The sequence below is a fragment of the Littorina saxatilis genome, linkage group LG1, assembly GCF_037325665.1.
Source record: "Littorina saxatilis isolate snail1 linkage group LG1, US_GU_Lsax_2.0, whole genome shotgun sequence".
Taxonomy (NCBI): domain Eukaryota; kingdom Metazoa; phylum Mollusca; class Gastropoda; order Littorinimorpha; family Littorinidae; genus Littorina; species Littorina saxatilis.
Window position 1 is genome coordinate 107,891,164 of NC_090245.1, and position 14,285 is coordinate 107,905,448.

The 14,285-nt window shown below is 43.0% G+C and overlaps 1 protein-coding gene across 3 annotated transcripts in view; it reads right to left on the reverse strand.

The window, feature by feature from the left end:
* Nucleotides 1-1,131: 1,131 nt before the first annotated feature.
* LOC138949525 (NFX1-type zinc finger-containing protein 1-like) overlaps nucleotides 1,132-14,285 on the reverse strand; it is a 36,344-nt gene continuing 23,190 nt past the window's right edge. For 2 of the 3 annotated variants that reach the window (XM_070321373.1, XM_070321371.1), the window contains 7 exons: nucleotides 13,289-13,458; nucleotides 10,206-10,370; nucleotides 9,791-9,915; nucleotides 5,565-5,853; nucleotides 5,007-5,187; nucleotides 4,351-4,567; nucleotides 1,132-2,456 (listed from right to left, as the gene is read on the reverse strand). In XM_070321373.1, coding sequence (XP_070177474.1) covers nucleotides 2,266-2,456; nucleotides 4,351-4,567; nucleotides 5,007-5,187; nucleotides 5,565-5,853; nucleotides 9,791-9,915; nucleotides 10,206-10,370; nucleotides 13,289-13,458 — 1,338 coding nt within the window. In that variant the 3' untranslated portion in view covers nucleotides 1,132-2,265. The remainder of the gene's footprint in view (nucleotides 2,457-4,350; nucleotides 4,568-5,006; nucleotides 5,188-5,564; nucleotides 5,854-9,790; nucleotides 9,916-10,205; nucleotides 10,371-13,288; nucleotides 13,459-14,285) is intronic. The other variant, XM_070321385.1, reaches the window with a different exon arrangement.

A 14,285-nucleotide genomic window follows, 5' to 3' on the forward strand; every position in this document is an offset into this window, starting at 1 on the left:
ACAACAAATGGCATCAAGTTAGACACTTAAGCCAGGTTGGTTGCTCAGACCCCGGAGGACAACTTAGAGATGACAACAAATGGCATCAAGTTAGACACTTAAGCCAGGTTGGTTGCTCAGACCCCGGAGGACAACTTGGAGATGACAACAAATGGCATCAAGTTAGACACTTAAGCCAGGTTGGTTGCTCAGACCCCGGAGGACAACTTGGAGATGACAACAAATGGCATCAAGTTAGACACTTAAGCCAGGTTGGTTGCTCAGACCCCGGAGGACAACTTGGAGATGACAACAAATGGCATCAAGTTAGACACTTAAGCCAGGTTGGTTGCTCAGACCCCGGAGGACAACTTAGAGATGACAACAAATGGCATCAAGTTAGACACTTAAGCCAGGTTGGTTGCTCAGACCCCGGAGGACAACTTGGAGATGACAACAAATGGCATCAAGTTAGACACTTAAGCCAGGTTGGTTGCTCAGACCCCGGAGGACAACTTGGAGATGACAACAAATGGCATCAAGTTAGACACTTAAGCCAGGTTGGTTGCTCAGACCCCGGAGGACAACTTGGAGATGACAACAAATGGCATCAAGTTAGACACTTAAGCCAGGTTGGTTGCTCAGACCCCGGAGGACAACTTAGAGATGACAACAAATGGCCTCAAGTTAGACACTTAAGCCAGGTTGGTTGCTCAGAACCCGGAGAACAACTTAGAGATGACAACAAATGGCCTCAAGTTAGACACTTAAGCCAGGTTGGTTGCTCAGACCCCGGAGAACAACTTGGAGATGACAACAAATGGCATCAAGTTAGACACTTAAGCCAGGTTGGTTGCTCAGACCCCGGAGGACAACTTAGAGATGACAACAAATGGCCTAGAGTTAGACACTTAAGCCAGGTTGGTTGCTCAGACCCCGGAGGACAACTTAGAGATGACAACAAATGGCATCAAGTTAGACACTTAAGCCAGGTTGGTTGCTCAGACCCCGGAGGACAACTTGGAGATGACAACAAATGGCATCAAGTTAGACACTTAAGCCAGGTTGGTTGCTCAGACCCCGGAGGACAACTTAGAGATGACAACAAATGGCCTAGAGTTAGACACTTAAGCCAGGTTGGTTGCTCAGACCCCGGAGGACAACTTAGAGATGACAACAAATGGCCTCAAGTTAGACACTTAAGCCAGGTTGGTTGCTCAGACCCCGGAGGACAACTTGGAGATGACAACAAATGGCATCAAGTTAGACACTTAAGCCAGGTTGGTTGCTCAGACCCCGGAGGACAACTTGGAGATGACAACAAATGGCATCAAGTTAGACATGTAGACAGACAGACAAAAAGACAAAATCCGGTGAAAAAGTCGCAACTGAAACCATCAACAGTGATTTGAAAGGGTTTTAAAAAATACTTCCCTAATTTAAATAACTTTCACTGGTGTTGTTCCATTTTAAAACCGCAGCTGGAATAATGTCAGACTGCACAAAACACTAGACACAAAACACTAGACACAAAACACTAGCCACAAAAAACTAGCCACAAAACACGACTGTCTTTTTCATTTTAGCTCTTTTTCAATTCCATAAACATTTAAACAACACCTTATCCAATGCTTTCCCAAAAAATCATTATCAGGATCATAAACATAAACAAGTGTGTAATTTTTGACAATACCCAAAACTTTAACAAAAAAATACCAGGGTTCCATCAGAAACTTTGATCTTGTAAAAGTCTAACATGCGACTTCTTTCTGCTACCTATCCAAACAACATTAGTTTTATTGTCATAATTCATGTTCAAACCAGATATATTTGCAAAAAAATGCAAGAGTGCGAACAGCATCTACAAAGGACTTACTTCCATCTAAAAATAGTGAAGCCTCATCTGCAAACTGAGACAATAAAATATCACGTTCTTTCAATCTAATCCTATGTCTCAATTTCATAAACAAACGGTAAAATGTGTGCTATTCAGCATGATACAAACATTAAAACCAGCTGTCTCGTAGTAACATGATACAAACATTAAAACCAGCTGTCTCGTAGTAACATGATACAAACATTAAAACCAGCTGTCTCGTAGTAACATGATACAAACATTAAAACCAGCTGTCTCGTAGTAACATGATCAAAGGAAAGAAAGATTCCAAGTGAAGAAACACCTCAGTGCACAACAAAGACAGCTCAGTGCACAACAAAGACACCTCAGTGCACAACAAAGACACCTCAGTGCACAACAAAGACACCTCAGTGCACAACAAAGACAGCTCAGTGAATGTTCTCGTAGTTGGCGAGGTTGGCCTGCTCGGACCAGGCACCGTACGTCGCTCCGTCCATCTCCGTGGCCACAGCGTTGCCTTCGGTCAGTCGGTGTTGTGTGCCCCCCACCCCCTCCCCGCACTCCGGGCACTGGGCTGCCTGCATGGCGCCCCCACACTCCCCTATGGCGTACACGTGACCTGGTGGAAACACAACTATACGCATTAGAATAACAAACACAAAATTCATAAGCGATACATTGCCTAAACGCCATCGGTATTAGACGTTTTCCGGAAATAACTCTGTCAGGATTTTTACGCGGTTCTGTAGAGTAAGAAACCCTTTCACAAGGAAAAACTTTCACATAGGACTAAGTTGTTCTTCCTGATCACAGAATAAAGCCGATCGGAAACGTTGCACATGCTTTGCCTCGAATTGAAAAGCGTGTCCTTACAAAAGAACTCTTACTTATCAGACCGCTAAAAATCCTGACGAGAGTTATTTCCGAACATCGTCTGTTGTCTTAATATGGGTAACCATTCGTACACTCCTTACGATGCAACGGCTTTACGAGTTTGAAACAAATAACAACCCCATTACTGTATGTCGAAGGAAAACTTCTAAGGGGCTGCAGATCAATGAATTACAAGCAGTTCGATATAATATATAACGCCAGCAAGAGCTGCATAAGAACAAAATGTTAAAATAACGCCTTGATCCGAATTAATTTCCCCTTTCTCGACATTTTCACTGATTCGTGTTGACTTCACACTGATATCTCAAGAAAGAAAGTCATATAATAAAATCAGAAGGGAAAAAACACAGATATCGTAATTCACAACTGGTACTAGATGCATTATCAGCTCTACGTCTGGATGTCTTCAGTCCAGGAAGCACGCACGTGCATCCCAGCAAGAGTAGCTGTAAGTGGGACGCTTGTCAGTGTGTTGTTGTGTGTAAGTGGGACGCTTGTCAGTGTGTTGTTGTGTGTAAGTGGGACGCTTGTCAGTGTGTCGTTGTGTGTAAGTGGGACGCTTGTCAGTGTGTTGTTGTGTGTAAGTGGGACGCTTTTCAGTGTGTTGGTGTGTGTAAGTGGGACGCTTGTCAGTGTGTTGTGGTGTAAGTGGGACGCTTGTCAGTGTGTTGTTGTGTGTAAGTGGGACGCTTGTCAGTGTGTTGTATGTAAGTGGGACGCTTGTCAGTGTGTCGTTGTGTGTAAGTGGGACGCTTGTCAGTGTGCTGTTTTGTGTAAGTGGGAAGCTTGTCAGTGTGTTGGTGTGTGTAAGTGGGACGCTTGTCAGTGTGTTGTTGTGTGTAAGTGGGACGCTTGTCAGTGTGTTGTTGTGTGTAAGTGGGACGCTTGTCAGTGTGTCGTTGTGTGTAAGTGGGACGCTTGTCAGTGTGTTGTTGTGTGTAAGTGGGACGCTTGTCAGTGTGTCGTTGTGTGTAAGTGGGACGCTTGTCAGTGTGTCGTTGTGTGTAAGTGGGACGCTTGTCAGTTGTGTGTAAGTGGGACGCTTGTCAGTGTGTTGTTGTGTGTAAGTGGGACGCTTGTCAGTGTGTTGTTGTGTGTAAGTGGGACGCTTGTCAGTGTGTCGTTGTGTGTAAGTGGGACGCTTGTCAGTGTGCTGTTGTGTGTAAGTGGGACGCTTGTCAGTGTGTCGTTGTGTGTAAGTGGGACGCTTGTCAGTGTGTCGTTGTGTGCACATACAGTGAAGACGCTTGTCAGTGTGTCGTTGTGTGCACATACAGTGAAGACGTTTTTGACAATGAACAAGCAATGTGGTCCAAACGAAAGGTATATTATTAACATGGACACGGTCTTTGCTCCCTACAACCAAGTAAAGGGAGGTAAAAACAAACTTACCACGAAAAAGACGGCAAACGGAATAAACACGTCGAAACCGAAATGCAGACCATGAGAAGATTCAAAGTGAGAGCTGATCCACTCACAACACACAACACTTTCTTTGTTCAATTCATTGTTCGATAAATTATATTTCTAACAAATATTTTCTTTTTTTTCTCATGTTTAGACCAGATTTTCTATCTTTATTTGTTTAATCATTCATTAACTTAAGTAGATGAAATTACCATTTTTGCACTTGTACCAGTGACCTTTCTCAAAGCCCATGGCCTTGACAATCATGACCCTCTCCTCATCGCTGACCCCCAGACCGCCCAGACACCGGCCTTTCAGTGACTCCACCGTTCTGCGCATGTCCTCCGTCTCTTCCTTGGACAGCACTTCCGGTTTAACCATCAGCCGATCTGTACACTTGCGCACTGCCTCGTGGAGGCTTTCTGCATCCTGAAAAGAAGTGACGCTGTCTTTACACATCGGGCAAAGACAGTCTCAGAAGGCGTCACAGTTTGAATAATGTCCACATACAAGTACTGCCAGTTCTTGTGGATATCTCCCAAATATACTGCAAAGAGTTTCAAAGATGAAGTTTGTGTCGGTGACTTATTTTCATATACAGTGGAACCCTTCTTTTAATTACCCCCATTTTAAGACTCCCTCCTTTTTAAGACCTTGTTTTCTCAGACTTTCTGTTCATAGCCTCTGTAAAATTACCCCCATTTTAAGACTCCCTCCTTTTTAAGACCTGACATTTTCAGGGTTTTGGAGGTCTTAAAAGGGGGGTTCCACTGTAGCTGTCAAAAATGACATGTAATTAGGTTATAACTAGGCTGCGCATGTGTCGGTATCATACATCATTAAACAACTAATCCCAATGGTAACAGACCTCATGCTGGGAGCAGGCCCCAGTGTCGATGCGATGCATGGCGATGCAGACAGTGACGGACAGGTCAGCTCTGGTCAGCTCGGTCTGGAACTGGTCCAGCTGTTGCTGGCTGAACACCGTGCGTTTCTCCAGTGTCCAGCTGGTCAAGCTAGCCAGGTACACGCAAACCTTGTGCGTCAGTCTGTGGACACAATCCAGGAATCTCATACACTCTGGTTGCCTCAGTTGTTGCTTTTGGTTTTTGTGTTTTTAACTTTCACCCATTCAGTTTTTCTCAGACACACACACACACACTCTCTCTCTCTCTCTCTCTCTCTCTCTCTCTCTCTCTCTCTCTCTCTCTCTCTCTCTCTCTCTCTCTCTCTCTCTCTCTCTCTCTCTCTCTCTCTCTCTCTCTCTCAAGGACCATATGGACCTAATGCTATCATCCCTCGGTAATAAAGTTTTCGAGTTCGAGTTCGAGTTCTCTCTCCCCGGCCTCTCCCCCTCTCTCTCTCTCTCTCTCTCTCAATACGTACATTCCCAAAAACTCCCCAAGTGTGTCTAACGCCAGCGTACCCTGTCTTGTCCTTGGAGTCAGCAGCGGACAGTTTGCTTTTCAGCTTGTTAAGCGCCTGCAGGAAGTTCATCTGGTTCTCTACGATGGTCAGTTGCTGCAGCGTTTTAGCGGACCGGATGTCGTTCTGAATGGCGTTCCACAAGCCAATGTCCACATTTGAGTCCCCGTTTGATCGGACACGGAGACGCTGTTGTGCTATTTCAAGTTCTTTTGGGTCAGCTAGCAGTTTGGCCTTGACCTTTTGCATGGCGTCGTTAGCTTTATTCACCACGTTCCTGTAACGCTGGGCTGCAATACAGCACACAAGCACCTGATGAAATCATACTCCGTACCGTCCACATCAAGTTAGTGTACATTAAAATAACATCGATTTCAGACTTCCATGCTGTTCAGTCAGTGCTATGGGAACACCGCTTTCCTACTGTGCATGCTGAACATACAGCCCTATATGAACACCAGTTTCCTCTTTTACATGCAGTACCATAGAAACACCAGCTTCCTATACTTTACGTCCAGCATCAAGTTTCCTACTTTACATTCTGTTCATGCAGCGCCATAGGAACACCAGTTTTCTTCTTTACACCCAACACCATAGGAACACCAGTTTCCTTTTTTACACCCAACACCATAGGAACACCAGTTTCCTTCTTTACACCCAACACCATAGGAACACCATAGGAACACCAGTTTCCTTTTTTACCAAAACAACACCAGTTTCCTGATTGGCATCCAACACCATGGGAACACCAGTTTCCTTCTTTACATCCGACACCATGGGAATACCAGTTTCCTTCTTTACATGCAGTACCAAAACAACACCAGTTTCCTGATTTGCATGCTGCAAATACAGCTACATGAAAACACCAGTTTTCTGCTGAATATACACAAATACAGCTACATGAAAACACCAGTTTTCTGCTGAATATACACAAATACAGCTACATGAAAACACCAGTTTTCTGCTGAATATACACAAATACAGCTACATGAAAACACCAGTTTTCTGCTGAATATACACAAAACTCGCGAACACCAGCTCCATTTTTCATATAGTGGGTCACAAAAAGACACTGGTAAAACAGAGTCATATGTCTGTTAAATGTTTATGTTATTTACATTTTATAGTAAAGAAAGAAAGAAAAGCCTTTAGTTTATAGGCGTGTCTTGACAGATACTGACTTTCTATTTCCCACAATGCAGTTGAGTACAGCATGAATACCAGTGTAGCACTTTGCATAACAAGCATGAATACCAGTGTAGCACTTTGCATAACAAGCATGAATACCAGTGTAGCACTTTGCATAACAAGCATGAATACCAGTGTAGCACTTTGCATAACAAGCATGAATACCAGTGTAGCACTTTGCATAACAAGCATGAATACCAGTGTAGCACTTTGCATAACAAGCATGAATACCAGTGTAGCACTTTGCATAACAAGCATGAATACCAGTGTAGCACTTTGCATAACAAGCATGAATACCAGTGTAGCACTTTGCATAACAAGCATGAATACCAGTGTAGCACTTTGCATAACAAGCATGAATACCAGTGTAGCACTTTGCATAACAAGCATGAATACCAGTGTAGCACTTTGCATAACAAGCATGAATACCAGTGTAGCACTTTGCATAACAAGCATGAATACCAGTGTAGCACTTTGCATAACAAGCATGAATACCAGTGTAGCACTTTGCATAACAAGCATGAATACCAGTGTAGCACTTTGCATAACAAGCATGAATACCAGTGTAGCACTTTGCATAACAAGCATGAATACCAGTGTAGCACTTTGCATAACAAGCATGAATACCAGTGTAGCACTTTGCATAACAAGCATGAATACCAGTGTAGCACTTTGCATAACAAGCATGCACTAAAGGCATTCAAAAGCTTAACGACTCACAACATTCCATATTAAGCCAGGTAGAAACTACTCAAAATCCATTTGTCCATATTAAATTAAGTAGATGTGCAACGCCAAGGCACTGCATACCCCAGCGAAAGACAAACCTCTGTCTCTGTCTCTCTCTCTCTCTCTCTCTCTCTCTCTCTCTCTCTCTCTCTCTCTCTCTCTCTCTCTCTCTCTCAAACACACACACACACACACACACACACACACACACGCACACACACACAAACACACACAAACACACTCACACACACACACACACACACACACACACACACCCCAAGTCACACACGCACACATACACACACTCACTCACACGCACTCACTCACTCTCTCACAAAAACTTCATACACACAAAACACACACCCATACGCACATATGGACTGACAGACATACACACCTTTACAAACAAACACACATACACACACACACACACATACACGTATGCACACACACACACACCACACACACACTCACACACACACACGAGTACAGACTCATGCACGCGTGCGCGCACACACACACACACACAAATACACACACACACAAATACACACACACACACACACCCCACACACACTCACACACACACGAGTACAGACTCATGCACGCGTGCACACACACACAAATACACACATACACACACACACACAGTCACACACACACACGAGTACAGACTCATGCACGCGTGCGCACACACACACACACACACACACACACACACACACACACACAAATACACACACACACACACACCACACACACCACACACACACTCACACACACACGAGTACAGACTCATGCACGCGTGCGCACACACAAATACACACACACACCACACACACACACACACACACACACACACACACATTTTGTCAAATACACACACACACACCACACACACACTCACACACACACGAGTACAGACTCATGCACGCGTGCGCACACACACACAAATACACACACACACACACAAACACACACACACACACACACACACACACACACAAACAGTAACACTAACACTAACACATTACCACAAAATGAACACAGACACACACACCGCGCGAGAGAGAAAGACTACAGGGAGGCATGACGTCATGATGCATTAATTGACGTCAAAGACTTTCGACCGTGACGTATTCTTCTTACGCGAGCTTTATCCATAGACTTGGAAACTACGGAATTTCTACCCGTCTAAAGCGGCCTTGGGTGGCGTTTGCTGAAAAAATGGGGGCGCCAATTTTACCCACCGTATTTTTGTTAGTATGGTCCCAATTGTTGATGAACTTCCATCTCCAACTGTGGCCCATTTTCGGGCACAAAGAATCCTTGTTTATCATGTATTATTCGGTATGCACATTTCTCACTGGGATTATAAGTTGTTGAGCTGCAAGCCTGCAAGACTATTACTCTACACCTGACGGCCCTACCTGTTCACACTGAGAGACATATATTACACCCCTGACGGTCTTACCTGTACACACTGAGAGATAGATATTGCACACCTGACGGTCTTACCTGTGCACACTGAGAGATAGATATTGCACACCTGACGGTCTTACCTGTGCACACTGAGAGATAGATATTGCACACCTGACGGTCTTACCTGTGCACACTGAGAGACATATACAACACCCCTGACGGTCTTACCTGTACACACTGAGAGACAGATATTACACACCTGACGGTCTTACCTGTACACACTGAGAGACAGATATTACACACCTGACGGTCTTACCTGTACACACTGAGAGACATATATTACACCCCTGACGGTCTTACCTGTACACACTGAGAGACATATATTACACCCCTGACGGTCTTACCGGTACACACTGAGAGACATATATTACACCCCTGACGGTCTTACCGGTACACACTGAGAGACATATATTACACCCCTGACGGTCTTACCGGTACACACTGAGAGACATATATTACACCCCTGACGGTCTTACCGGTACACACTGAGAGACATATATTACACCCCTGACGGTCTTACCGGTACACACTGAGAGACATATATTACACCCCTGACGGTCTTACCTGTACACACTGAGAGACAGATATTACACACCTGACGGTCTTACCTGTACACACTGAGAGACAGATATTACACACCTGACGGTCTTACCTGTACACACTGAGAGACAGATATTACACCCCTGACGGTCTTACCTGTACACACTGAGAGACATATATTACACCCCTGACGGTCTTACCTGTGCACACTGAGAGATAGATATTGCACACCTGACGGTCTTACCTGTGCACACTGAGAGATAGATATTGCACACCTGACGGTCTTACCTGTGCATATTGGGGTTTTGCACCTGGGGCAGGTCTTGTAGCTCACGTGGTCAGTGTCCATGTCCATGTACGTGTCCAGTCCGCTGACCTCCAGCACACAGCCACAGTCCGGCAGCTTGTAGAACCTAGACATCACATTTTTCTATACAATACACAGTGCTGGATCTAAGCTAAGGGGGAACCTGGGTTCCGGAAGCCCCCCTCTCCCTTAAGAGGCAAATGTACCTTTTTTCACAAGGAAGTCCCAAAATACTTTCTTCAAATTCTAAATTTCAACAGTATCAAGCTCTCGCCTGGCCAACCCCTGACCCCCTTTCTCATTTTGGAAGCTCTTCCCTCTCATTGGCCCTGCCCAGCCCTGATACGAACCCTATTTGTGACTCCCAAATACCGCCTTTGTAAGACACGCGTTTACCTGGCGGTGGGTTCTTCCTCATCCCCAAAGAAGACTTCCAAGACGTGAGAGTTGCACTTTCGACACGTGTCAGGACACTCCTCACACAGCAGACCGCGACATTTGTACTTCCCTTTGCATTTCTTGCACCACTTGGCGCGTGTGCAGGGAGTGTCACAGCGTGCTCTGCAGTACGCAAGCCATAGTCACAGTCACGATTAACAATCACAGTCACAGTCACGATTAACAATCACAATCACAGTCACGATTAACAATCACAGTCACGATCAGTCACAGACAAACTCACAATCACTGTCACCTTCACAGTCACTTTCACAGTAAAAATCCCAATCACAGTAGGCCCTATAAACCACAGTCACAGTAAAAATCAGAGTCATGATCACAGTCACAGTAAAAGTCACAATCAAAGTCACGATTACAGTCATAGTCATGATCACAGACACAGTAGGCCTAAATATCACGGTCACAGTCATGATCATAATCACAATCAAAGTCACAATAAAAGTAACAATCACAGTCACGATCACGATCACAATCACAATCACAATCAGTCATAATCAGAATCTCGGTACAGTTTATGATAATTAATCTTGAACCTATACACACACAAGCACACTTCTACCTTGTTGTTTAAATTAATCACACACAAGCACACTTCTTCCTTGTTGTTTAAATTAATCATAATTTGATTGAAGAAGACGTCAAAGACAACAGTGTCGCACTTTAGACACGTCTCTTTGCATGTCATTTTTTAATTGACTCGTCAGTTGGTAATTACACAAATGAAAAGGCACGATCTTCAATCAATATCTAAGATTCTCGCGTCATCCTTACGCTATTGTGCATTAATCAAGTTCACACACAGACACACACACACACAGACACACACACACACATACACACACACAGACACACATACATACACACACACAGACACACACACTCACTGCCGGACAGACAGACAGACAGACACACACACACACACACACACACACACACACACACACACACACACACACACACAGCACATAACGGGGATATGCATTTTTAACAGTAGTATCGAGAACGAAGATAACTCTGACAGAGGTAAAACGAAAGTAATATTCGTGTTAAGCACACGTTGACACACATTTATGATTGTAGCAACAATGAAATTATCTCAAGTTCTGATCATGTCTTTCTGTTACAATCAATCAAAGTTTAACATAATATCAACAAGTCGCGTAAGGCGAAAATACAATATTTAGTCAAGTAGCTGTCGAACTCACAGAATGAAACTGAACGCAATGCCATTTTTCAGCAAGACCGTATACTCGTAGCATCGTCAGTCCACCGTTCATGGCAAAGGCAGTGAAACTGACAAGAAGAGCGGGGTAGTAGTTGCGCTAAGAAGGATAGCACGCGTTTCTGTACCTCTCTTTGTTTTAACTTTCTGAGCGTGTTGTTAATCCAAACATATCATATCTATATGTTTTTGGAATCAGGAACCGACAAGGAATAAGATGAAAGTGTTTTTAAATTGATTTGGACAATTTAATTTTGATAATAATTTTTATATATTTAATTTTCAGAGCTTGTTTTTAATCCGAATATAACATATTTATATGTTTGTGGAATCAGCAAATGATGGAGAATAAGATAAACGTAAATTGGGATCGTTTTATAAATTTTTATTTTTTTTTTACAATTTTCAGATTTTTAATGACCAAAGTCATTAATTAATTTTTAAGCCACCAAGCTGAAATGCAATACCGAAGTCCGGGCTTCGTCGAAGATTACTTGACCAAAATTTCAACCAATTTGGTTGAAAAATGAGGGCGTGACAGTGCCGCCTCAACTTTCACGAAAAGCCGGATATGACGTCATCAAAGACATTTATCAAAAAAATGAAAAAAACGTTCGGGGATTTCATACCCCGGAACTCTCATGTCAAATTTCATAAAGATCGGTCCAGTAGTTTAGTCTGAATCGCTCTACACACACACACACACACACACACACACACACACACACACACACACACACACACACACACACACACACACACACACACACACACACACACACACACACGCACATACACCACGACCCTCGTTTCGATTCCCCCTCGATGTTAAAATATTTAGTCAAAACTTGACTAAATATAAAAACCAAGAAAGGTAGGTTGTTGGAACGTTTGTTATTGACAAAACAATACATTCACAAACATATCAACCCAACATATGTGTCTGGATTGAAAATAGTCACTTATCATTTCAATTCCAGGGTTAGACTTGTGACCTCAGTAATTGTAAACACATTAGGTGTATACTACCGACATTCAACCTTTGCTCTCTATATTTTGTCTTTACAACTACTCTATCCTTGAAAAATAAAGTTCCATCATCATCATCATCATCATCATCATCATCATCATCATCATCATCATCATCATCATCTCTCTCTCTCGCTCTCTCTCTCTCTCTCTCTCTCTCTCATTCTGTCTCTCTCTCTGTCATGTTCTATTTATTGTTTTCGACGCTGACGTCATTCCCTGTCTACGTCACTCATTTAGTCATAATTATAATCATTCATTCGCTAGCGGCTTCGTGGCAGGCGGTATAAAAAATCAGCCAGATAAGTTTTCGTGATTGTTTGTCTGTGCACTTAAAAGACCGTTGGGTCAAAATATCTGTGAATGTATTGTTTTGTCAATAACAAACGTTCCAACAACCTACCTTTCTTGTTTTTTTATTCTGAGTTTTGGAACGTTGACAGTCTCTTTGTTTTTGGATTTCCATAATATCGTTGATTTAATTTTGCATTTTCAAAACATATCGTATTTATGGACATGCACGTTGCAAAACTCAATCCTGTCAATAAATAATAACTTGAGTAAATGTTACATAGGTTGCCCTAAAATGTGTCCCTGTTTATGACAACTTGTGCACATTCTTCATCGGGGAATACGTATAAAAAGCATTCGTGTTACGAAAGAAAGGCAGTAAACACATTTACAAAATAATAATAATAAATTGCACAGATACCATATCGCCCTGCATAAAACAGTCATTCATTTTATTTTTATTTATTATTTTGCTTACCTCTCGCACTCTTGCGAGCAAAGTTTGTCACAGCTGTAGCGGTTCTTGCATTTTTGATAGCAGCGCCATTTGCAGGGTTCCACACACTGCTGGCAGATGGCGCCACACCTGTTCCCGCACGGGCTGTGCTCGCAGCGTGACTGACACTTCACTACGCACGGGGGGCAACTCTGTGTAGGTATCATTATCCCATGTCATTATGTTTACTGACCATAACTTCTGCCTCTGAAAGCAGCTAACTTCGTTGTCCTCAAAAAAAATGAACACCAAAATTAATTTTAACGAAAAATGAAATAAGTCACAAAACAAATCCAGAAATACAAGATATTATCTCAAATTGCAAAAGTATGCTCTCTCTCTCTCTCTCTCTCTCTCTCTCTCTCTCTCTCTCTCTCTCTCTCTCTCTCTCTCTCTCTCTCTCTCTCTCTCTCTCTCTCTCTCTCTCTGTGATAAAGAAGTTCTCTTTTGATTGGTATGTTCCCTTCGGACACAGTTACTCATTTTACAATTATCATTTATTGTTGACAAATTTGTGATTTTCCCCAATATTTTCTTTTGTTGAACTGATGAATCGTTGCAAACTATGCTGAATTTGCATTTATATAACTCTTTATTACTTTGCACTTAGTCTTGAAAATGTTCCTTTTGAATTACAATGGTTCAATGTCTTTGACGGGGAATCGAGACGAGGGTCGTGGTGTATATGTGCGTGTGTGTGTATGTATGTATGTATGTATGTGTGTGTGTGTGTGTGTGTGTGTGTGTGTGTGTGTGTGTGTGTGTGTGTGTGTGTGTGTGTGTGTGTGTGTGTGTGTGTTTGTGTGTGTGTGTGTAGAGCGATTCAGAGAAAACTACTGGGCCGATCTTCATGAAATTTCACATGTGAGTTTATGGGTATAATATCCCCAGAACTTTCATTTTTTCGTATAATGTCTTTGATGACTTCATATCCGGCGTATTGTGAAAGTTGAGGCAGCACTGTCACACCGTCATTGTT